Consider the following 26807-nt stretch of genomic DNA (forward strand, 5'->3'; position numbering starts at 1 on the left):
TGGAGCTATCTGGCCACCAGAGGGGACTTTCTGAAAGCCCTCCAGCTGCCCAATCCATTAACCTAATCCAGGCATGGCCAAACTTGGCCCACCAGATGTCTTGGAACTACAGTTCCCATCATCCCTGACCACTAGTCCTGTTAGCTAGGGATGATGTCCAAAAACATCTGTGTGTGTCTGAAGAAGTGTGCATGCACACGAAAGCTCATACCTAGAACTAACTCAGTTGGTCTTTAAGGTGCTACTGGAAGGAATTTTTTTATTTTGTTTTGACCATGGCAGACCAACACGGCTACCTATCTGTAACAAAAACATCTGGAGGGCCATGTTTGGCCATGCCTGACCTAATCCATTAACCCAACCATATTCACCAAGAAACAGAGTGGAAGAGCCCAAGGCCCCAGTTTTACGCTCTGTGTGCAGCCCCTTGGCCCTGAAGCACACAATGGCACCCAAGAATGTCAAGACAATCAGAAGGTATGGGACAGGTGATTGACATTTGTTCCAGAGCAGGGTGGGAAGTGGTTGGACAAGCAGAAGGGTGTGATACTTCTTATTCATTCCCTGTAGGGACATCCAGCAGAACTTAATATGCAATGATGGTGCAATCCTGAAAACTAAAAGGGGTCATAAGCAGTTGTCCAGCAGGGACAATGGCTGGAATGGAATTTGGTCTGTATCAGCTGTGTGGGAACCTTTGGCCCTCCAGATGTTATTGGACTACAACGACCATCAGCCCCAGCTAGTGTGGCTGACAGCCAGGGGTGATAGGAGTTGTAGTTTGGCAACATGTGGAGGACCAGAGGTTCCTCTCATGAGCAGGTGTTTTAAGGGTCTTAATCAGTCTTTACAACTAATTGCAGTTGTTTTGCCTTTTACCATGAATCAATGAAGCTGCACCTATGAAACAGAAGCAATGAATCGAGTTGCTACCATAGTCTGAAGCCTCTCATAACAACCAGTTATTAAACTTACCCAGTCCCAGATATTTCCCCGTGTCTCAATCACTTACTTTCTTGAACTTAACTCATTCAGCTCATGTTGATCCATCTTATGTATAGTATTATTCAAGAAATAACTGATAAGACAGATCTGGCTTAGCCAATGGTGTAACAGTGAAGAAATTAATTTAAAATGCCCTCATTAAAGGAAGTAATGTTTCTGTTACCAATCGAGACAGATGGCATAACTTTTCTATTGTCTTTGTTTCAAATGATTTGCCAACTTGAGTGTTATATGTAAGTAGATGAGACATATTGTAATAACAGGCTGCTTTATTACTCCTCCCTCCAAAAATGTATTATTTAAAACAAACAAATGTACAAAAGCACTTCCTCAGTTTCATCAGTATATATTGATCATCCAATACATGTATATATGCACCTAGTTTACACAGGTTTTCTTTGTCACCTCTCTCTCTCTATATTCCTTTTCTAACTGTAATGCTTTCTACTCTAACTCTCCTTTTTCCCTTATGTTGCTGCACTAATAAATTCACCCTTTGTATACTTCACTTTTGCTTGTATTTCATACATATCTATAGGCAGCTTCTGGTGGCTCATTTAATTCTGAAACATTGGCCGAGTTCATGCATCACATTAAGTCATAGTAATGGTGGCAGTCTCTGCTTTTACAGTTACACCAATGAAGTGTTTTGCACCCGCCGCTTTGAAAGATATGCTTTCACTTGTTTAAGGAAGGAAGTCCTGTTTGTTCTCTTCGGTTGGGAAGACTGAAGTGGTTGTGGAATATTTTAACTTTAAATAAATCAATGCACCTTTTGGGAGCAATGACTCCAAACTACAAGAAAGAAGATTCCACCTAAACATTAGGAAGAACTTCCTGACAGTAAGAGCTGTTTGACAGTGGAATTTGCTGCCAAGGAGTGTGGTGGAGTCTCCTTCTTTGGAGGTCTTTAAGCAGAGGCTTGACAACCATATGTCAGGAGTGCTCTGATGGTGTTTCCTGCTTGGCAGGGGGTTGGACTCGATGGCCCTTGTGGTCTCTTCCAACTCTATGATTCTATGATTCTACTATTTCCAGCTGAGGTTATCACAGGTAGAACTTCTAATTTTTTTATGTAGTACAGGTAGTTGCTAGTTTCCGGAAAAGCAGCAACAAAATAATGCCACATGAAAATGTGCTCCCTGGTCCGGTCTGGTCTGGCAGCCAGGTGATGGTTCTACACGCTCGAAACCAGGCATTGTATAAATCAGTTTGGATACAGTTCTCCTCAAGTAAATGTAGAGCCAACAAACATTTGAATGAGCAGATGGACAAAGCTGAAGACAAGCTGTTAAATTAATAAACGTGTGGTAGTCCTTAATCAGAAGAGTGGTCCATTTTCACATTTACTCCAGATGATTTGTGTGGCCTGTCATGATTGCACCTGGTAGATGGGCAATGTGCAAATGCCTGCCATTATAACTGCATTATGTTGGATATAATCATATGTAACAACATGTCAAGTAGATAATTTATACTCCCCCTGCCCACCCCAGAGGAAAACTTCACACACACAACAGATAGGGTATTAATGCTCTGATCTTATACTTTCTCCGTTTGAATGGTACAATTTTGCTAACTTGCTATCAGTTCTTTCCATAATGGCAGAAAGGCATATTAATCTATATATGTGTCAAATCTCTAGGTCAGAGGTGGGGAACCTGTGTCCCTTCAGAGGTTGTTGGATTCCACCAGTCCCAGCAGGCATGGCCAACAGTCAGAAATTATGGGAGATGGAGCAACAAAAATGGGAAGACCACAAGTACCTCATCCCTGCATTGGATGAGTTAGTTGGTTGGAATGACCAAAGAATGACAGCATTTTTATCAACAACTCAGAAATGTACAATAAAAAAACATGTAAATCAAGTTAAAATTAACAACAGCACAAATCAGACAGAATCAATAAAACTGGTTTCAGTACCTTCATATATCCGTGGCCTCATATTGGTTCCAAACCCCAACTTGCCATGAACCACTTGAAAACCACCCAAGGATTTTTCTGCCTGAAGTAGCAATTGTAATGTGGTGCAATTTTCCATTGTATTTTTATTGCTTCTTTTATTGCTTATATACTCATTTATTTATTATATATTGCATTTTTTATTGTATTAGAATTTGAATTCCATAGAATTTAGATTGCAATACAGCAAAATACAATATAAAAAATAGAAGAAGAAATAAAAGTACAATTGGAAATCAATACGGGTATTTGTCGTGCCATCTCCCATCTTCAACCACAGCTTGGGAACCCTTGGCCTACCATATCCATTAGTGACCTAAAACAGTGCAGTGAAGCTTTTCCAAGTAGACCTCTGATTTAAAAAGATATATATTACTAAGAGGAATAAGAACCTTAGCTGTCCTGCGAGTTTAGAAATTGCTTTGGCTTAAACTGTGAGATGATATTTTCTTTCAACATTGCCAGCCCAAATAAGAGTATGTCCCATTTAACTCAACGAGACCTATTCCTGCGTAGATATGCATTGGACTGCTCCGTTGTTCTTCTGAAATAACGACACATAAGCTACTATTAATGCTACTATTAATGAATCAGCTGTCATTGCGATCATTTTGATAATTAGTATTTTATTTCACAGCCCCTGTGTCTTATCAGACACCTACTGGTAAATGTGGCAAAAAAACAGTGATTAGTGATGCCATTAGCAACTGACAGGGGTAGTAGATGCCTCATCCATGAAAAGTGGTATTGATTTATTGGACAGGAGAATAAAAAATAACCGTTATAGCTATTTGAAAGCCAATTCTGAAGTCCCTGCCAGACATAAATTAGTAAATACTCATCCCCAGTGACTTCTAATTGTCAGTCAAGAGAGGAATGCAGAGTTGCCTGTGACTTTATGACAGGTTTTATTATTCTTAAGAACTCCACTGACTGAAACATAAGACTCTCGGCTTAATCAAGGTTGTACAGAAAATCTCTGAAGTTAATCCTTCAGTATTTCCTTAGAGGCCCAGAATCCAAAAGATGAATAGAAGGAATAGTTAATTAATCAGTCGCTGAAGCTACAGAATCACCGAGGTCATAGTCAAATGATGCCATAGTCACAGTGATATATTCACAAGCAGAAGCAGATTCTGCATACGGACCTGTGCAATGAGGCGCAGTGGGGTGTTACAAACAGGTAGTCAAACCTGTCAGTCCAGCTGGTTGAGAACTATGTGATTTCTGACGGACTGGGCGTTGGTCACCTATTATGCCAGCACTTGGTCCCTGGTCTCCAGTACATTTCTAGACCCGTTTTTGATTTTTATGGTACCTGAACAATTGGAGATGGTTGTCATGGGCCAGAAGTTGGCTTCACCTGCATATCAGCACCCTGAAGAAGTAGAAGGCAAGGTGACTCCAACTGCTGCTGATCAGCCATCTTGCTCCTGATGAGAACCAGCTGGCTCCAGCTGGAGGAGGTGCTGGCCCTGAGGCACTTTCCATGATTTGGAATTTGTTGTTGTTGTTGTTTAGTCGTTTAGTCGTGTCCGCCTCTTCGTGACCCCCTGGACCAGAGCACGCCAGGCCCTCCTGTCTTCCACCGCCTCCCGCAGTTTGGTCAAACTCATGCTGGTAGCTTTGAGAACGCTGTCCAGCCATCTCGTCCTCTGTCGTCCCCTTCTCCTTGTGCCCTCCATCTTTCCCAACATCAGGGTCTTTTCCAGGGAGTCTTCTCTTCTCATGAGGTGGCCAAAGTCTTGGAGCCTCAGCTTCAGGATCTGTCCTTCCAGTGAGCACTCAGGGCTGATTTCCTTCAGGCTGGATAGGTTTGATCTTCTTGCAGTCCATGGGACTCTCAAGAGTCTCCTCCAGCACCATAATTCAAAAGCATGTACTTCCGGTGCAGCGCGACCTCGTCGCAAGCGGGGATTTTTCCGTGAGGGAGATCCCGGGCTATTTTGGAGGGAAAAGGGGTGCTACAGGGCGCGGCGGCCCCCCAAAATACCACTGGTGGGTGTCCAGAGGGTCAGGATCCCAGCGGACCAGGAGCGGTCAGCCCGGCCGTCAGGTAGCTCCGAAAGGAGCGAAGAGAACGGCGGAGCGGACTTGCGGGTCGAGGGAAGCCATTATCTGCCTCCAGAATAGCGAAGCCCCGAGCTTGCCGAGGAAGCGCTACGCTCTCAAACTAAAGAAATCCGGTACCGAATAAGCAGAAATTCGAAGCTATAAAACAAGGAAGTCCCGGAGTAAAAAGGAGAAGTTGCGGAGCTCAGCTGACAGCCGAAATCAACTTCGACGCAGCACTTTTTGCAGAGCTGGGAAAAGTGAAAGTGAGTTGCCCCAGCGGATACCGCTTTTCCCCCTTGTCTGAACTCTGTTAAAAAGTAACTGATTTCAAAGATACTGTTATAGCAAAGGGGGGAACAGAAGTTTAACTGTCTCTAACTGAAGTCCTGGGTGAATCGGAGGGTGTAAGCGATAAAAGGGACGCTTCTCTACTTGTACGCAGCAACAAAAAGCAGCGAAACGGAAGAGAAGGTCCCGACGCCATTACAGACATTTTATGCGTCACGTATGGACATCTCAGCGGAATATTTTTGAGCAAGATCGAGCAACATCAGTTGGTTGGTGCAAATCGTCCTGCTTATTTTTTTTTTTTTCCCTCCCCCTTTTTTTGTCTATTTTGGGCTTTTCTTCCTTAATTACTTGTGGAGTTTATTTTTATGAATTGGGGGCGCGGAGACTGACGGCGACGGATACTTTCCTTTGCTTGCCTTTTCTTCTCCTCAGTTGGAGTAACGCTATACAGACTAAGACCTCTAGTGGATAAAGAGAGGCAGCACAATTTGTTCTTTATTTTTCATTTTTCACTCAATTGACAGACTTTGATTGTCGTTCAGCAGTTATCTAAGCGATTGCTCCTGAATACATAATAGGACCACCTTACTTCAAAGGGGTAGAGGGCTCTGAAATACCCTTCTTCCATCCCCCTCCAACTGAATCTGATGAACTAGTTACTAAACTGTTATCTCAAATATTATACCTCCCCTCTTCGTGTTTGATAGGACCTTACTAAATGAACATCATTAAAAAAGGATTAGCCTGAGTGGAGGCAAGAAGACAATACAGCGGACTATTATTCGAACTTCTGGTGGTATATTCATAAGTTGTAAAAGCCATAAAGACTACTTAAACTTAAATAATTGTTAAATTGTACATAACTGTGAAATAACTGTGAAAGGACAGAATTGGGATAAGTTGACAAACTTTGTTGGGAGGAGGTTGTGGCTGAGGGTTAGGCAAGAAGTTGTTGGTGTGAGGGGAGAACCACTGGGTCATAATGTCAAACCCAACAAAGAAAGGGGCTGAGGGGGGGACACCGGTAGAGAGGAAAGGATCTAAACAAGAGATAGACTTTAAAGCAGATATTCTAAGAATGTTTGCGGAAATAAAGCAGAGTGAAAAGAATCTAGAATCTAAATTAGAACAAGTAGATAATAAAATTGGAAAAATGGATAAAAAAATTGACGAAACAGTAAATGAACTGAAAGGGCAAATGAAAGAAGTGTTTAGAAGGACTCAATCGGTTGAGGAGGGATTAAAGAAGACAAGATTAGAAATGAAAGAGGTTAAACGGGAAGAAGAGAGATTAAAAGTAGAAATGACGGATCTAAATAAAGCACAGGAAGAGATAAAGGATGTGATAGCGATGAACGAACTTCGGATGAGGGAGGTGAACCTGAGACTTAGAGCGGTGCCAGAGACTCAAGGAGAGAATATCAAAGACAAACTAATAACAGAACTGGCAAACTGGATGGAACTACCTACAGGAGAGATGGCAAAGGCGGTCCAAAGTGCATTTAGAATGAAAGTGAAGACAAATAAAGCAAAAAGATTTACAGGGGATTGCCTGATTACATTCAAGGATAGAGAGATGAGAAATTTGATCCTGCAGAAGAACAGAGAAAAAAGATTGAATATAGATGGGAACTTTATAATCATTTTTAAAGATATACCAATTAGGCTGCTTAAACGAAGAGACCCCTACAAACTGCTGACCCAGACATTAAAGAGAAACAATATTGAGTTCAGGTGGGAATTCCCAGAAGGAATTTCATTTATGTATAGAAGTAAGAGGCATAGACTGACAAACCCAGAAGAAACTGGGAAATTTTTGAGGAAATATAAAGAACTCAAAGTTGATCCGGAGGAAAGTAAAGGAGCAGAGGGAAGAACACCAGAGCAACTAAAACCAAAGGCGGCGGAAGGAGAGAATAGAAAGGAAACGGACGAGGAAGAAGACGAGGAAGAAGAAGAGGCAGACAAATTATAGGCAAACAGCTAGACTTTATTCAAAGTAAGATATCATGGCGCTAAAAATTTGGAATTGGAACATAAATGGGATGAACGAAAAAAAGAAAAGGAATAGTATTGAACAGTTTCTAAAAAGGAAAAATTTAGACATCATATGCCTACAAGAGACACACGTAGCAAGAAGACACAAAAAAATATTAATTAATAAAAGACTGGGAAACGAATTTGTATCGTTAGATAAGGAGAAAAAAAGAGGAGTGGTCTTATATATTAGAAAACAAATTGAAGCGAAACAAATTTTCAAGGACGAAGAAGGAAGGATAATTGCGGTTCGAATCAACTGGCATGGAGAAAATCTGATTATTGTGGGGATCTACGCACCGAACGGAAATAAAACAGAATTTTATAAGGTGTTAGAAGAGAATCTATCTGAATATATGGATCAAAAAATCATTTTAATGGGTGACATGAATGGGGTGACCTCATTAGAAATGGACAGATGCAGAGAAGGAATAAGTAAAGAAGGAAAACTACCAAAATCCTTTTTTTCGATGATTGAGAGTTGCAATTTGATAGATATTTGGCGCCTCAAGCATCCATTAGACAAACAATTTACATTCTATTCTGAACCAAATAAGTCAATGTCAAGGATTGACCAGATTTGGATCTCGAGTGAACTGACACCAAGAACCCAACGGATAGAAATTCAACCGAAAGTAATCTCTGATCACAACCCGATAGAATTTGAATTAAGAAGCTTCGAAGAAGGAACCTTTAGATGGAGATTGAAAGATTATCTCCTAGATGATCAGAAAATAGTAGAAAAAGCGCAAAAGGAATTATCAGAATATTTCATAGCCAATTGTAACAAAGGCACAAAGGATAAAGTAGTATGGGATGCCAGCAAGGCAGTAATGAGAGGCTTCTTCATTCAGCAAAATTCAATTAAAAACAAAAATAGAGAAAAAGAGAAAAAAGAAATTTTGAAGCAAATTATGGATAATGAACAAAAATTAATTAAGAAACCAAACAATTTGGAGATAAAAGAAAAAATTAAAATTCTACAATCACAGTTTGCCATTATAATAAATAGAGAAATAGAGTGGAATATAAAGAAGTTGAGACAAAGAAACTTTGAATTCGCGAACAAATCAGGAAAATGACTCGCATGGCAATTAAAAAAAAGGAAAGAACAGAATACAATAAATAAGATTATAATAGAAGGAGAAGAGATTACCAACCCAAAGGAAATAAGAAAGGGATTCTTGGACTATTATAAAAGACTATATAAAAATACAGAAAGAAACAACTCGAGGAAAATAGAGAGATACCTGAAAGAGAAAAAGACACAAAAGATCCCGACTGAAAAAAGAGAGCAACTGAACACTCCAATTGATATAGCAGAGATAAAAGAGGTGATTAAAGAGTTAAAAAGGGGGAAAGCACCAGGGCCGGATGGCTTCACTGCCTGTTATTACAAAGAAATGGAACCAATTTTGATAACACCATTGAAGGAAGTGATGAATAATATTCTAAAAGAGGGAGAAATCCCGGAAACATGGAAGGAGGCGTACATTACATTCATCCCAAAACAGGACTCAGATCTAACCCAAGTCAAAAACTACAGGCCGATTTCACTCCTAAACCTAGATTACAAGATATTTGCTGCAATTCTAGCAAAGAGGCTGAAAAAGATTCTGTCAGAAATCATACATAAAGACCAGGCCGGCTTCTTACCAAACAGACAGATGAAAGACAACATAAGATATATAGTTAATGTGATGGAATACCTGTCTGATAGGATTGATAAAAGAGCCGCAATGATCTTTGTAGATGCCGAGAAGGCATTCGACAACATAATATGGGACTTTATGATGAGAAACCTAGAATACATGGAGATAGGCGAAGACTTTCTTAAGGGAGTCAGAGCTATCTACACAGATCAGAAAGCTAAACTGATTATAAATAATGTAGTTACAGAAGGAATAAGGATACAAAAGGGAACGAGGCAGGGATGCCCTCTCTCGCCGTTACTTTTCATAACGGTATTAGAGGCTCTTTTGAATTCGATCAGACAAAACAAGGCTATAAAGGGAGTGACAATCGGACAGAATGAGTACAAGACCAAAGCATTCGCAGATGACTTGGCTATAATGATTGAGGAACCAACAAGTACGATAAAAGCAGTTTTGGAGGAAATGGAACAGTTTGGAAATCTGGCAGGCTTTAAACTCAATAAGAAAAAAACAAAAATAATAGTAAAAAATATGGATCAAGACCAAATAGAAGCAATGCAACAATTAACCCAAATAGAGGTGGTCAAAAAGGTAAAATATCTGGGTATTTGGATAACTCCCAAAAATATAGATTTATATAAAAACAACTACGAACCAGCTTGGAAGGGAATCAAAAAGGACTTGGAGGTGTGGGCAAAATTGAAATTGTCATTTTGGGGAAGGATCTCTACAATCAAAATGAACGTGCTCCCAAAATTACTGTTCCTATTTCAGACTATCCCCATAATTAAGGGAATTAAGATCTTTAAGGAGTGGCAAAGAGTGATCTCAAAATACATCTGGCAGGGCAAAAAACCGAGAATCAAATTTAAATTGCTAACAGATACAAAAGAAAGAGGAGGTTTTGCCCTGCCAGATCTGAAATTGTATTACGAGGCCTCATGTCTTTGCTGGACGAAAGAGTGGATTAAATTGAAGAATAACGAACTGTTGGATTTGGAGGGATTCAACAACAGATTTGGGTGGCATGCTTATTTATGGCACGAAAAAAAGAGAGTCCATAAGGGCTTTGAGAACCACATATTCCGAGGTCCCTTAATTGAGGTCTGGGATAGATACAAAAATCTATTAGAACTTAGAACACCACGCTGGTTTTCACCCTTAGAAGCAAAGAGTATAAAGAGATTAAATATGGGAAGTAAATGGATAACATATGACCAACTGTTATATAAAGAAGGGGAAAAGTGGAAAATAAAACCGTATGAGCAGGTGAAGGAATATGTTTATGACTGGATGCACTATTTCCAAATGAATGAGGTGTTTAAAAAAGACAGTAAAGAACGAGGTTTCATGGACAAAGAATCGTTATTTCAAAGCGAGGTTATAGGTAATGATACGAAAAATTTATCAAAAATGTATAAACTGTTATTGGATTGGAATCTGGTAGATGAAGAAGTTAAGTCGGTAATGATTAGTTGGGCAAAGGATGTGGGCCACAATATACAATTTGAGGAATGGGAAAAATTATGGAAGGAGGGCTTAAAATTCACGGCATGTATGACGTTAAAAGAGAACACGATGAAGATGTTTTATAGATGGTATATGACACCGGTGAAATTGGCGAGGATGTATAAGACATGCAATAGATGCTGGAAGTGTAAGGATAAGGAGGGTACATTCTATCACATGTGGTGGGGCTGTGGGAAGGTGAAAGACTTCTGGGAGAAAATATACAATGAGTTAAAGAAGATCTTAAAGTATACGTTTAGAAAGGAGCCAGAAGTCTTTTTACTAGGACTAATAGGAAAGGAAATAAAAAAGGAAGATTGCAAATTTTTTAGATATGCAATCACAGCCGCAAGAGTGTTATTGGCCCAGAGATGGAGACAACAGGAAATACCGACCATAGAGGATTGGAGAACAAAATTGTTAGAATACGCAGAGTTAGATAAATTGACAGGAAAGATTAGATACTTAAGAGACCAAAAATTCATCGGGGACTGGAAGAAATATGTAGATTATCTGGAATGCTTAAGTAAAGGAAAGATGACGCTTAAGGGATTTAAAGAAGCACTGTAAAAAAGTAATAAGTATTGATTAAAGGGAATAGGAGGAAAAGAGATAAATAATGTCAATACAAGATTGAGGAATGCGTAATGAAAGTGATGAATACGGATGATTTACGGGACAGCTGAGGGAAGTTTGAAAGAAAATGTAGTGATGAAAATGATGTGAAACTACTGTATATATATATATTATTTTTCGTTGTTGTTGTCGTTTGTCTTGTTTTATGTTTATGTTTTATGTTTAATAATAAAAATTATATGATAAAAAAAATAAAAAAAATAATTCAAAAGCATCAATTCTTTGGCGATCAGCCTTCTTGATGGTCCAGCTCTCACTTCCACACATCACTACTGGGAAAACCATGGCTTTAACTATACGGACCTTTGTTGGCAAGGTGATGTCTCTGCTTTTTAAGATGATGCTGTCAAGGTTTGTCTTCGCTTTTCTCCCAAGAAGCACGCTCCATTATTAGAGTCACCTTTGAATGCCAGTTCCTGGGGAGAGTGCTGGTGCCCCATTGTTCTGCTTCTGGGTACCGCAGGGGCATCTCTGGGCGGAATAGAATGCTGGACTGGATTCACTTTTTGTCTGATCTTGCAGGCCTCTTATTACGTTCAGATATTTAACTTCAGAAGCATTCACCACAGCCGCAGCATTGTCTGAATCAGATAGCATGAGGTGTGAATACAAAAAACTCCAGAAAAATGAGAAAAGCTTTGCCAGCTAGGGAGCACAAAGCAATGAACCGGACATCTGAAGCCCACTCTTCCTACAATCTGTCTCTAGATAACACTCCCGTTTTATTGGCACACTTCCATTTGTGCCTCCTTTCCATTGATTATCTCTTTATAACATCAGCTACTTTGCCTTTTTTCATATTATCTCCTTTCCACTTAATTTCTAAAGAATATTTAGCTTCGGGGCAGCAGTGTGTGACTAAAATGCTTTGCACTTTCTTTCTGTGCCGTTTCCGTCTAGTGTCAACATTCCCTAAAAGACATGCGAGTGCATTTACATGGAGTAGCTTCCAGCTCCTTGCGCAAATAAATGGAAGGACTATGCAAATGATTCCAGAAACTGATGGCAGAAGCAAATAGCAGTGTTTCGTTTGTGTTGTTGTTAAAAGTAAACACTAATGCGAAGTGCGCAATTTTTTTAGTCATGTTTGCATATAAATAGGAAAGTGTTGTGGAAAGCTTTCAATTTCTTTGGAATTTTAACTCCTAAAGCATGGGTAGGCAAACTAAGACCCGGGGGCTGGATCCGGCCCAATCGCCTTCTAAATCCGGCCCGCGGACAGTCCAGGAATCAGCGTGTTTTTACATGAGTAGAATGTGTGCTTTTATTTAAAATGCATCTCTGGGTTATTTGTGGGGCATAGGAATTCGTTCATTCCCCCCTCCAAAAAAAGTTATAGTCCGGCCCCCCACAAGGTCTGGGGGACAGTGGACTGGCCCCCTTCAGAAAAAGCTTGCTGACCCCTTTCCTAAAGCATAGGACACGGAAACTCGACCTGCAGAGAGCTCATTGGTAGCAGAGTAAGCTTTAACCTTCACCAGCTGGTTCAAAACATGGGGCCTTTAGAGCCCACAGTTGGATTACAGGATTGGAGACCGAGACTAATATTTTGTAGACAAATGCTTATTTTTTGCCATCTCACTGGCCTCCTTGTGACTACATCATTTAGTTTGCAGGAGAGAGGATTGGTCTGTCAGGGCTTCTGTCCATAAATTATCCACTGGCTGTTGTTTCAAGGACAGCCATGTGTCCACATGTACATGTGTATAGTAGATCACACAAGTAAACCCAAATGTGCATAGGGGACTTTAACCAAAACCCACAGCAAAGAGATTTATTAGAGGAGAAGAAGATGGTACCATTCAGTTTAGACCAGCATGTAGTTAGTTAAATCTATATGGTGAATGCAAACGAACCAATATGCAGCTACTAGCTGTTCCTGGGCACAGCGGATGCCGCAACTATGCCTTAGAATGGAGCATGAGAGGCGGGGGGGGGGGGTGGCATTGACTTTTGGCATCACACAAGGTCCCCCACTGACTGCTAGTACATTTGCAAACATAAGCAGGTTCCAGTATGTTTTTAAATTGAATGAGGGGACTGTGTGTTGGATTGATGTAGCCAGGCTTTATGGGGGGGGGGGAGGCAGAACCAAGTTATATGTAACGCAGCTGGTCAGTTAATTAAGTATTTTTATTTATTTACTTGATTTGGGGGAGCAGTTGAGATTCCTGCTTTGCTGGGGTATGGCTTAGATGACCCTCTGGGGTCCATTCAAAGTCTACAATTCTATGATTCTGTGTGATCTCTCCATGCATTGTAGCATTGTAGAAGGTGAGAAGACTGTGGGCTAATATAGTGTGGATCCGGACTAACTTCTGCGAAAGATAGCAGCCATTTTTGGCCTTGTACAAATCTAGGAAGAGGACTAGAATGGCCTTGTGCTCTACTCTACAAGGGATAGCTCTCCATCTGAAGTTGTCCTCTAGTTGAAGGCCCAGTTTGGTTAGCACCTAGCTAGCAGGCTGATCATGCAGTTACAGGAGTCTTTTTGCCATATGTGTATGTATACATATGAGTGAGAAACTGGATTTGTTTGTTTGTTCTTACTTTTTGCAAATTTGCGTCCTCGTTCCTCCTCTTTTTCCGGTGATGCCTAACTGGCCACCCTAGAGAAGGCAACCTACTTTGTTGTTTAATTGTATGAAAGGGTACTTTCTCTTTATTGTCATTGCCCCCTCTCGGGGACAACGAAATTTTACTTGGCTGCTCCATCCACCCAGGTAGGGCACTCCACTCAAAATCAGAACAACTATAAAAACACTAATTAAAACAATACAGTATAATACAGCAAGGGAGATTAGATGACTTTCAAAGTCCAGGTTTCCCATTCAGGGCCGAGATCGCTCTGGGGAAGAAGCTGTTCTTGAGACGGCTCGTTCTTGTCTTCATCGTCCTGTATCTCCGTCCCGACGGCAGGAGCTCGAAGAGACAGTGACCAGGATGCGATGGATCTTTTACTATGTCCAGTGCCTTCCTATGGCACCTTGTGGCATAGATCTGCTCTAAGGTGGAGAGTGGGCAGCCAACAATGCTCTCTGCTGCCTTAACAACTCTGCACAACCCCATCCTGGCCTGGGTAGTACAGCTTCTGTACCACACACATAAGCCATAAGTGAGCACACTCTCAATGGCACAGTGATAGAAGGCAAGCAGCAGTTTCTGCAGAAGATGGTTTTTCCTTAGGATTCTCAAAATGACAATAAAGATATTATTATTATTATTATTATTATTATTATTATTATTATTATTATTAATTATTATTATTATTATTATTATTATTATTATTATTATTATTATTATTATTATTTCTCCAGAGCCAGCCCACCCGTGTTGACAACCATATGTCAGGAGTGCTCTGATGGTGTTTCCTGCTTGGCAGGGGGTTGGACTTGATGGCCCTTGTGGTCTCTTCCAACTCTATGATTCTATGATTCTATGTGTGATAAGGTGAGGCGACTGCATCAGACAGCAGGATCCTAATGTAGATATTTATTTCCCTCTTGTTCCTGACATCAGTCTTCACTCCCTCCCTTCTCCTCTGGCAGTGGGATGCCATTTTGTGGTTCGCCTCTGGTGCCCAACTGTCTCAGACCAGCCCTGAGTTTCTCTGACATTCGGTTATACACCTGAACAAGTTATCAAGCTCATCTGCTAATGTGATGGGGCAGCTATATGCCCCTCTCCTCTGCTTTGCTTGCAGACCTCTAGAAGGAGTCTCCTTTTTTAGAACCTCCAAAAAAGGAATTCAAATAGGATACAAACCTCAGGTGAGCGCCCCTTGTTCACCAGCATCTTCTTCAATGGATTTATCTTTTGTTCTTCGGCGGATTATTAAAATAATTAACTGATAATTAAATAGGAGCTCAATTCACTGGAGCTTCTTAAAACTCTTTATTCCGAGTCTCCGTCGTATAAGCAAAAAGGGTTTTGCATCAGACTTTGGTAGTATGCCATTTCATGAACCTCTCCCCAAGGAGCCTCAGCTAATTAAACAAATGATTGCAAAATACTCAAAATATCAGTCCCGTCGGCTTACGCTTTGGGCAGCTAAACTAAGCTGCCATTATCTATCCAAACAGAGTGTGCAGAGACATCAGCAGAAGCTGCTGTCATCTTGTGTTGTACAGATAAGAAATAAATTTAGGTGATAGGAACACAGGAAGACGTTTTATACCAGTGGTTTTCAACCAGTGTACCGTGGCACCCTAGGGTGCCTTGAATGATACCCAAGGGTGCCGTGGGCAACACTGGCCTCTGTCCCCCTTTCCTTCCTTCCCTCCCTCCTCTGATGCCCTCTTGCGTCTCTGCCTCCTCAAGGCTTGCACAGCTGTTTGCTGCAGCAGCCCTGGCTTCAAGCTCTGCAGGCGAATGATGCCTCTGGGGCTGGCCAGGGGGTGCTGTATTGCCAGGAGCTGAGATGTTTTGTTGTTTAGTCGTTTAGTCGTGTCCGACTCTGGGCCAGAGCACGCCAGGCCCTCCTGTCTTCCACTGCCTCCCGCAAACTCATGCTGGTAGCTTCGAGAACCCTGTCCCACCATCTCGTCCTCTGTCATCCCCTTCTCCTTGTGCCCTCCATCTTTCCCAACATCAGGGTCTTTCCCAGGGAGTCTTCTCTTCTCATGAGGTGGCCAAAGTCTTGGAGCCTCAGCTTCATGATCTGTCCTTCCAGTGAGCACTCAGGGCTGATTTCCTTCAGAATGGAGAGGTTTGATCTTCTTGCAGTCCATGGGACTCTCAAGAGTCTCCTCCAGCACCAAGGAGCTGCGATAGCCTTGGAGTAAGCAAGCGAGCGAGCCCAGCCAGCCAGTCCACCAGCCCTTGCTGTTGGGAATGGGCAGACAAGTCCCAGGCCTCCGCAGGGCAGTGTGAGGAGGCACCTTTCTTTGGGGCAAGGGAGGGAAGCTGACAGACCAGGGGCAGCAGCAGTGGCTGCTTAGAGGACTAACAAGGAGAGGGAAGAGGAGAGGAGGCTGAAGGCTGCCAGCTCTGCAGGCAAGGGGTGACATAACTGGGCTCCTGAGGCCCACAGGGGTGCCCCAGAAAGAATGTAGTTGGTCAAGGGAGCGCCATGGACTCAAAAAGGCTGAAAACTTCTGCTTTATACCAGTGGTCCATTTAGCTCAATGTTGTCCATTTTGACTGGCAGTGGTTTAAGACAGTCCTATTTCCCAGCCCTGCTTGGCGATGCCAGGGTGGGCATTTTTGCATGTGTCCTACTACTGAGCCATGGCCATTTCATTAGCTATGCTCTCCTCCCGCATGTTGTTGTTGGCATCCATCTGTCTCAGGAGACAATGGAGTGCACCTCCGGGGGCAAAGTCAAACCACTGGATAGTCACAGCGCCTGCTGTGGCTGCAGAGACTGTCAACTTGCAACTACTGCCTCCTGCATTGCTTTTGCTGCATTAGCAGCACCAAAGTGACTTCCGTTGGGCAGTGTGTCTGGAGATCCTGGGCTGCCCAGAAGACAAGACCCACCCTCCGGGCCTCTCTGATGCGGTCCAAAGAAAAACAGATCAATAGTTTTGGCACCAACTTGGCTGCAGAAGTTGCCCGAAGGAGGCATTCAAGGCGTCATCCAACTGCCTTCGGGGCTCCAGTCTAGATTTGTGTAGGGTTTACTCCTTAGCCTTTTCTTCTCCCGAAGATGTCCCACAAAGCGGCCAGGGTTCTCTTCCTACAACAGGGCCAGAATTGGTCGCATTCTGCTCCATAAGCAACAGCTCTGAGCAATCACCAGCAAATCACTGGGAAGGCGTTTTAACAGTGCCCTAAATATGTTTGTCATTGTTGTTCCCAGTTTGCACCTAGGGAAAACTGACATCATGCTGCTGGGCAAGGCTGCTATCATCTGCTCCTTTGAAAAGGGATGTGCGGTGTCAACAAAGACACTGACGTTCCCCAGAAGTTTGGGATGCCATGGGATTGTTTTATACAGCTTTTACTAGAGAGGCCTTAGAAGCAGGCCATAGAGCACACAGTTAATATACTTGTTGGGGTTTAGAATGAATTAGACAAATTCATGGCGGATAATTCTATCAATAGTTACTAGCCACGATCATTAACTATGGTTTGTGAGAAATGATAGGAGAGACCATTGTTTTATACACTGCTTGTGAGGTTTCCAGAGGCAGCTAGCAGGTTCCTGTTAGGAACAAAATTTCTGAGCTTACATGACTCTCTTTTTCATCTAGTGAAGGAAAATCCTTATGCACTTTATGCATTTCCAGATGCAAGGCTGTAGGAAAACCCCTTCCAAGCCTGTAAAGGAGCAATTGGTGAGAGAACACAGCCTGTCCACCTGACCTCCCCTAGAGGAAATGTCCTTAATCCTCTTTTCAGAAGTGATACCTGTTTATATCCAATTCCCTTTTCTTTTATTTCAGAGTAAGGAGTGGGGGTGGGGGCAGAGAATAAAATCATTTCTCAATAGGCCATGATTGAAGCACCATTTAAAAACATTTCACCATCTCATAACATCCCTTTGGAAACTCAACGAGTTGCTTTTCAATAGTAAAGAGTTTTTCCATTTTGCTTCTAGGAAGGCTATTGCAGTATTGGAAGGTAAACGGCGTTTCCGTGCGCTGCTGTGGTTTCGCCAGAAGCGGCTTAGTCATGCTGGCCACATGACCCAGAAGCTGTATGCCAGCTCCCTCGGCCAGTAAAGCGAGATGATCGCCGCAACCCCAGAGTCGGCCACGACTGGACCTAATGGTCAGGGGTCCCTTTACCTTTACCTTTATTTCTCTAATACAGTGGTACCTCGGGTTAAGCATTTAATTTGTTCCGGAGGTCCGTTCTTAACCTGAAACTGTTCTTAACCTGAAGCACCACTTTAGCTAATGGGGCCTCCTGCTGCTGCTGCGCCACCGGAGACCGATTTCTGTTCTCATCCTGAAGCAAAGTTCTTAACCCGAGATACTATTTCTGGGTTAGCGGAGTCTGTAACCTGAAGAGTATGTAACCCTAGGTACCACTGTAGTTAGAATTTTTTTCCTGATCTCTTCTCTAATGATATAATGGGAACTTGAACCTACAATCTCCTTTTAGGTAAAACTCCTTTTAAGTAAAACATAAGTAAAATTCCCATCTCCACTAGCCCCTTTAATATTATCTGGTGTGCTCAGTTAACTACCCTAAGCCTGCTTTTTGCTGAGATTTCCTGTGTGAAGTCGTGCCTGCTGCTCTGTTGAGAACTTTCTCCGTGTACAAGAGTGTCTGCTTGAAGACTAAAACTCAACCTAGCACTCAAAAATGATTTGTTGCATCAAAGTAATGAAATTCCATATTAACTATAAGAAGCATCTTTCTCTGATCATCCGACAGATCATCTTGTGTTACTGCAGAACTGTGAGCTCTGCTCCTGTCTTGTATATGCTTAAATTTAACTTAAGCTTAGAGTGACCATTAACAGAACTGATTTCAATGCAACCTGAATGGACATCTGTTTCTCCAGTCACATAAGAATGTAGAAATAGTCATCTGCTTTCCATTGGCACATTGAAATTCTGAGCATAGCTCTTGGAGATTAAGCTGCCATGGTTTTGAGCCAGAAACAGGGCAGGCACCGTATTTTTCGCTCTATAAGACGCACCTAGTTTTTAGAGGAGGAAAACAAGAAAAAAAATATTCTGAATCTCAGAAGCCAGAACATCAAAAGGTGAAAAGCAGTGAAAGCAGTAATCCCTCTTGTTGTTCTGGCTTCTGGGATAGCTGCGCAGCCTGCATTCGCTGCATAAGATGCACACACATTTCCCCTTACTTTTTAGGAGGGGGAAAGTGAGTCTTATAGAGCAAAAATGGTCTCGGGACTAAACTTGATGGTAAATAATTGATTTAATGTAATTTTTAATATGTTTTCGATGGTAAGTAGCAGCCTCAGGGACTAACCAGGAGTGAGAAAGCAGCAGGAAGCAAGTAGAGTTTACCCCCACGCCCACCCCAGCCCTGACTAAAATTCCCTTGCTTTGGGATATATAGACACAGTAATGGACTGCTACCATTCTTTTTGCCTTTCACATATCACTAGAATTTGGGTCACTCAGTGAAATTGGTTGGCAGTAGACTCAAGACATACTCCAGAAAATACATCTTCATGTAATGCAAAATTAATATGGAATTTGCTGTCACAAGACGTGATTGTGGCCACTGGGTTGGTGGCTTTAGGCAGGATTAGACACTTTGGCACTGCTGGAGTTCCTAGTGCTTCAAACCTTGGCAAAGGAGCCAGACTTTTAGCAGTAATTGCACTAACTTTGCCGGACATCTCGTGTAGGTTGCAAGTGCAGAGGCAGAATGCAAACATGGGTTTTGCCGTGCTTTGAATTTGCTTGCTCTATAGTTTTTTGCTCGCTTTCCCGCTGCAAATCTTTGTATTTTTGTTGGAGATTTCCGCAGAGGACTTGCAACTTGAGCTGTGCCTTCTGCAGCCAGGCTTTGGGTTCTTCTCAGACTTACCTTGGTTGGATTGAAATGATTGAGACTTTTGCCTAGCGTGTGACTAGATTTTAACACCAAGTGCTCTTTTGTGCAATACGTGTTTGTTTCCTCAGTAAATGGTGTTCTCATAATCTCATCTGCCATATTTCCAGAGTTGTGTAGGACAGTTGGGACCATCAGAAACTGAAAGGCTGTTGGTTTGACTTCCCTGATTTCTCTTCACGGGGGCAAAATATGTGCATGTTTAGCTACCACATGAACTTTTGGTACATACACAAAACTCCTCCATGCATTCACAACAGACGTACATTCCACTTTAGTGGATGTTTCGTGCATCTTTTCTTCCTTGAGAGACCGCTTCATCATTTACAACAAACAGATCATTCTCAAATATCTAAATCCAAACAGCAAAAGCATCTGGAAACTCACCTGGGGTTTGAAGTAAAGCTGCAGGTGGACCTTGAAGCAAATAGGCTACCTTCATTGCCAGAATGTTGTGTCATGCGAATAAGCCACTTGCAAAGACCAAAAAAAAAAAGGGTTGCGTTTATAGGCAAATGTGCGTAATTGCTAACTCATTCTACGCCAAAGATGAAAATTTCCATCTTACAACCTGTGATGTTAGACCAGGGTTTCCCAAGCTTGGGTCTCCAGCTGTTTTTAGACTACAGTTCCTATCGTCCCTGACCACTAGTCCTGCTTGCTAGGGATGATGGGAGTTGTAGTCCAAAAACAGGTTTGGGAAACCCTGCGTTAGACTATAGGTGTTACAAATACGGAAAGGTAAGCACATGATGGGATGGAGGAAAGAGGACACTAGATCCCCCTGTTCCAACATTGTTTCCATTGCCTCCCAACTTGTGGAAGGCAATTAACTAAAGTGGGTGACTCATGATTTTCCTTTTGGACATTTTGGAGCCCGGGGAAATCAAAGATCCAAAATTCTCAAGCCTGTAGGAGTACAGCAGGAGCAGAAACAGTCACCTTTGATTATGCATAGGGTGATGGGAATGGTCCTTCTGCATGCTCTCTTCTCCTTGAATGTTTATCTAAGCCCTCTGATGATTGTCTAAACAGGAGTTATGTGTAAATAACCATATATGATATGATACAGAGAGCAACCTTATGCACGCACGTACAAAGACTAAACACATGTTGAATCTAACATGTGAACATCCCCAAGATTTAGAGATTCAGGAAGCAGCTAGTCTTCAAGGAGGATTGCCATCTGGTGAGAAACCAATTATCTTTGTTAATCTGAGCTAGCAGAAACTCTAGGCTAAGAGCAAAGGCTAACAATTGCATTGTGAAACCAGATTTTTGGCAGCCAAAATCCTTAGTTTACTTTAGCATCAGGAAGATAGAGAGAGAAAGAAAACATTTCAGTTTTTAAAAAACTGAGTAAAGGTGTCTGTTAAAAAGGAAGGGCAAAATCTGGTTTCACGAAGTAATTGTAAGCCAATTAAACTAAAAACTAACTCCTCACTATATTCTTCTAAAACTCATTGAGCATTTGCTTAGGAAAGGCTCCTTCAGCTGTAAAGAAACATTTGTATTTCTAATAACTATTATTATTATTTATTATATTTGTATACCACCTTTCATCCATAGATCTCAGGGTGGTTTTTGTTGTTGTTTAGTCGTGTCCAACTCTTTGTGACCCCCTGGACCAGAGCACGCCAGGCCCTCCTGTCTTCCACTGCCTCCCGCAGTTTGGTCAAACTCATGTGGGTAGCTTCGAGAACACTGTCCCACCATCTCGTCCTCCGTCGTCCCCTTCTCCTTGTGCCCTCCATCTTTCCCAACATCAGGGTCTTTTCCAGGGAGTCTTCTCTTCTCATGAGGTAGCCAAAGTATTGGAGCCTCAGCTTCAGGATCTGTCCTTCCAGTGAGCACTCAGGGCTGATTTCCTTAAGAATGGAGAGGTTTGATCTTCTTGCAGTCCATGGGACTCTCAAGTCTCCTCCAGCACCATAATTCAAAAGCATCAATTCTGCGGTGATCAGCCTTCTTTATAGTCCAGCTCTCACTTCCATAGATCACTACTGGGAAAACCATAGCTTTAACCATACGGACCTTTGTTCACACAGTAAGCTTTAATCTTCTAAGGTTTACAACTGCCCTTCTGAACTGCAACGTTCATCAAAGAAAGGGGTAGAAATGTTCAGACCTGCCATTCATGATTCATTTTTAACATTGCATATTCCAACCTGGACAGTCAGGGATTAAACATCTGGTTTTCCCCAAGAGTGCATATACCTCTCTCTCATTCCTTAGTGCTCCGTTTTGGCACTCAACTACTTGGGTTGTTTAATGTTTATATTGCTTACTAGAACAAAATGCCTTTAAGTGGTTTACAATATTAATTAAAAATGCTAATAAAAACAAACATTAAAATCAAGTTGCATAAAACATGTGCATGTATAAAATAAAAAAACTGCAATTTGGAAACATTTTTACTTACTAAAACAGCATGTCCCAATTACATGCCTTGCTACAACAAAAAAGGCACTGAAAACAACACAGTGAAGGTTCCTGCCTAATGTCAATGCACAGGGAGTTCCAGAGCATATGTTCTGCCACACTGAAAGGTCAATTTCTTGAAAGTGCAAAGCAAACATTATGCAGTACTTGCAAAAGTGCCAATTCCACACATCTAAGTGGTTGAGTGGGCAGGTACTGATAGTGGTATCAAAAAGAGTAATATCTTGGATCGCTTATTCCTTGTCATCCCAGATCTTATGTGTCAGAGAACTGCCATCAGAGCCAAGGGTGAAGGTAAGGCTCCCCAATGACGCTGGAGAGGGAACCAGCAAGGAGAGAGGGGGAGCTTCCAATGGGGAAGGAAATAGGCGTGACGCTAGGAAGAAAAGCGAGGCTGAGGGAGCTTCGGAGGGAGGGCTCCGAGACTGTTCCAGCAAGACCAGCGGGGAGAGCACAGAACCTCTGCTTGGGACGCCCACTCTGCGCAGAAAGCTTCCGCGCAGGGAGGCGAGGCGGAGACTTGGTGTCAAAGAACTTTTATGTTGGAAAAAGTTCAGGAAACGCCCACTGACGGATTCTGCCAGTGATTGAGACAGCCACGGGGTAGAGGCTGTCCAGCCGGGGGAAAGTTTTAACCAAACCACTCAGCCTGGAGCAGTTTGCGGCTTACGCACAAGCAACCCCAACCCCCATTACATTATGTGTATAATTACTCTAATGCTTTAGAAAAGTATTGCTGCATAATACTGCAAGGAATATTGTTTTCTCTTTAAGCAGTTCCTAACCAAATCCTCTTTGGCTGCAAGGTAGGACAAACAGCTGTTGGCAGAGATTTTGTGATTCTTGTGGCCAGTCACATGAGTGGTCTTGCAGCTCCTAGGATACGCTTGGACTTTGCGTGGGTTGTTTATCATGCTGTGGGAAAGAATAGAAGCCAGGAAATACAGGAATATTGTGTCCAGTTCTGGGCACCACAATTTAGGAAGGATATTGACAAGCTAGAATATGTGCAGAGGAGGGCAGCCAAGATGATCAAGGGTCTGGAAGCCAAGACTTATGAAGAATGGTTGAAGGAGCTGGGTATATTCAGCCTGGAGACTGAGAGGAGATATGACGGCCATCTTCAAATATCTCAAGGGCTGTCACATGGGAGAAGGAACAAGCTTGTTTTCTCCTACTCTGGAGGGAAGGGCTCGAACCAATGGCTTCAGGTTATAAGAAAGAAGATTCCGACTAAACATTAGGAAAAACTTTTTGACAGTAAGAGCTGTTTGACAGTGGAACAGTCTCCCTCGGGAGGTGGTGAGCTCTCCTTCCTTGGAGGTTTTTAAGCAGAGGTTGGTTCTCCATCTGTCATGGATGCTTTAGCTGAGATTCCTGCATTGCAGGGAGTTGGACTAGTGACTCTTAGGTCCTTCCAACTCTCCAGTTCTATGAAATGGCATCTTCAGAAGGTGGATGGAGGAGTTCCTTGTTTCCTCGGTGCCTATACAAGGAGAGTGGATTATGACCTAAACTACCTGGTGCTGTTGGTAGTGGCAGTCCAGAACATCTGGAGAGCACCAGGGTGGTGATGGCTGGCTTTAACCAATCTTGATGAAAGCTTGCAGTCTGATATACAAATGAATATAGAGTCCTGTTTCACAGCAGCTTTATGTGACCACATCCTTTCTACACTTCCACTATCGTTTAAATTGCAGAGAGGTTTTGCAAATGTTGTTGCAACACAAAAGCATTTCTTAGAATTACCAAGAAAGAAGAAAAGGGAAAACAAACTGCCCAACGTAAGAGGGCATGCTATCTTTTGGAGTGGCACAGACACATTTTTAGGAGACTGGTGAATATAACTAAATTTTATGTGACAGCCAATTTTCTGTGCACAATCCCCAATGCACAAATATTCTTTTTTTCACTTTGAAATATTGAATCAGCATGTTGGTCATTTGATTAGCTTGGTGCTTTTGGTTGCTGAGTTTATCTCTGAATATATATCCCATTGTAGGAAGGAATGGTAAGAAATTGAATCAGAGTGTTCTGCTGAAAATCCTAGAAATGCTTTTTATAAAAACTGTTTACCTCCATCAAAGTCACAAAATAATTTTCTGAAACAGAAGTTATATAAGTAACATTTTACTTAAGTCTTTAAATTGTTTTAAAAAGCCCCCCTCCATCTGTTTTAATAAACGTATTTACTAATTTGCCATGCTTAGTTATGTTAATGATTTAACTTTAGATCCAAACCATTAATATAGCTAAGCATGGTAAAATTGTGATAATATTGTAAGGATAATGAAATGTCCCATGTAGTATCCGGAACTGCCCAGGCTGCTCTATCCTGAATTTAACCGTTTGCTTTTGACCTGGCTGACAGATTTGTATTCTGTACTGTATAGAATGTCAAATAAGTTTGCTCAGGTTGGCATTTAATCATAGTTGCAGCCAGAGTGAAAAACCATTTATATGTAAATGAATCAGATGCCTTGTTCTTTTCTAACTAACCAATTAAGCTGGTTTTAAATCACATAAATGAGTAAGTGAAATTTAAAGCACGTGCCGTTAGTATGATCATGTATCTTGTGGTCTTCATAAAATTGATTTTTGAGTTATGCTTCAAGCCATTTTTTTTCCTTTAATGAAACTAATCTACTATCCCGCACAGATTTTGTACTTTCCTTAAGGCTCTGGTAATCATTTTATGGTGGTTGTAGCAGGGGCTCACTCGTTCCCACTGTGTTGTTCCTAGATTGGCATATTGATCAATGTAGTTGAATTCCATTGATCTGAACCCAACAACCCCCCTTGTCTAAATCGGGATACCTTATATAAAGTGGCAACAGATGCCTGTCCAACTTCGTATTTAAAATCTATAGGGAAGGTGATGGCAACCCTGCCCTGAGCAACATCTTCCAGGGATGATCTGACAAGACAGTGAGTCTCAACAGCAGGGAAAGGTTCCATTCATGGCAGAGGTGGAGAGCCTACAGCCCTCCAACAGCCATCAGCCTCAGTCAACATGGCAGATTGTCAGGGATGATGTGAGCTGTAGTCTGGGAACATCTGGAGGACTACAGATTCCCTCCACTGCTATAAATGCTGCAGGATTTTCCACCCTAAAGTGTGGATCGTGTGTCTCCAAATGCAAAATAAAGTAGTGTGTGCCAGTAGATCAGCCTTCCTCAACCTGTGGGTCCCCAGATGTTGTTGGAGCACAACTCCCATCACCCCTAGCTAACAAGGCCAGAGCTCAGGGATGATGGGAGTTGTAGTCCAACAACATCTGGGGACCCACAGGTTGAGAACTACTGCAGTAGATGGTGTCTGCTGAAGTTCACATGCATGGAATAAGGAACATAACTCCGGCTTCTCTTCAGATCCCCCTGGAAGTTCTGCTTGTTGCTCATGATAAGGAACAGGCCATTTGTACTGACTGGAAGGTCCCTAGGATTTGCTACGAGGCAAGAAAGGGGGCACAAATGTCACTTGAGTGGTTCTGTCCTTCACAAGTGTAGGGGAAGTATTCTGTGGGAGTACGCCAGCATTCAGTGAAGCTCTGCCAAGACAAGTAAGGCTGGGCAATATCTGGTTTTCATCATTGCGATATATCACTAGCTAAACATCACAATATCTGAAATAAGGATGGGGCAATGTTGAGGCATTGGTTGGCTTCTCATTTTTCCCCACAACATGATTTTTGCCGGCGCCTGCTCTTGTGATTCACTGCTCCTTGCATGAGGTAGGGAAGAGCTGAGCTAGAAAAGTTAACAAGGGCTGCAGGAATCAAGAGAAGCATTGTCTGGCTTCACAGTCTTCCCCACTTAGTAATTTTTGCATGTTGTCTTTGTCCATGGAGTTTTCTTGGCAGGGGTACTGGAGCGGCTTGCCGGTTCCTGCTCCAGGTGGATCATGTTTGGTCAAAACTCTCCACTATGACCTGTCCATCTTGGGTGGCCCTGCACGGCATAGCTCATAGCTTCTCTGAGTTATTCAAGCCCCTTTTCCTCAGCAAGGCAGTGATCCATGAAGGGATCACTTTAGCATGAGTTTGACCAAACATGACCAGCATGAGTTTGACCCAACTGCGGGAGGCAGTGGAAGACAGGAGTGCCTGGTGTGCTCTGGTCCAGGGGGTCACGAAGAGTCGGACACAACTAAACAACTAAACAATAACAAATTTTTGCATAGCATACACACACAATTCGCAATATATTTCCAGGTCAAAAAATATGAAACCGATATCGCAATGTGGACTTCAAACTAGACATAGGCCCTGGGCTTACTTCACATGTTACACATAGTCTCCATATAGAAGCACTTTTAACAAGAGGTTCTTAGATCCCTAAGAAGCTGTCATTCCCTCCCTCTTAACTTGTTCTTGCTTTTCGTTGGCAGCATCAACGGCTGGAGCCACAGGTTTGGGTGGGACTACCACAAGCACCACTCCCCGACTGACGACCAGCAGCACTGCACGGACCACCACTGCGGCAGCTTTGGGCAGGAGGAACAAGAGCACAACAACACCTTCCCCGGGTTTGGAGGCCCCCAATGAAATGACGACACACCTGTCGCCTGCGGCTTCCCAGCTGCCTGCAATAGGGGCAGAGAGCTGCGAGACGGTGGAAGCCCGTGAGATCACATGGTTCAAGACCCGGCAAGGACAAGTGGCCAAGCAGCCGTGCCCCAGGGGCACCGTAGGTGAGCTCATAAAACAAAGTTACTTCTCTGCCATGCTAA

The 26807-nt window shown here is 42.4% G+C and overlaps 1 protein-coding gene across 11 annotated transcripts in view; it reads left to right on the top strand.

Annotated features, from left to right (window-relative positions):
* The window catches only part of ADGRL3 (adhesion G protein-coupled receptor L3), a 555597-nt gene that overhangs the window by 369311 nt on the left and 159479 nt on the right, over positions 1-26807 (top strand). For all 11 annotated transcript variants that reach the window (XM_081844774.1, XM_081844780.1, XM_081844782.1 and 8 more), the window contains one exon: positions 26466-26768. In XM_081844774.1, coding sequence (XP_081700900.1) covers positions 26466-26768 — 303 coding nt within the window. The remainder of the gene's footprint in view (positions 1-26465; positions 26769-26807) is intronic.

Source organism: Podarcis erhardii, assembly GCF_964252035.2.
Source record: "Podarcis erhardii genome assembly, chromosome: 17".
Taxonomy (NCBI): Eukaryota; Metazoa; Chordata; class Lepidosauria; order Squamata; family Lacertidae; genus Podarcis; species Podarcis erhardii.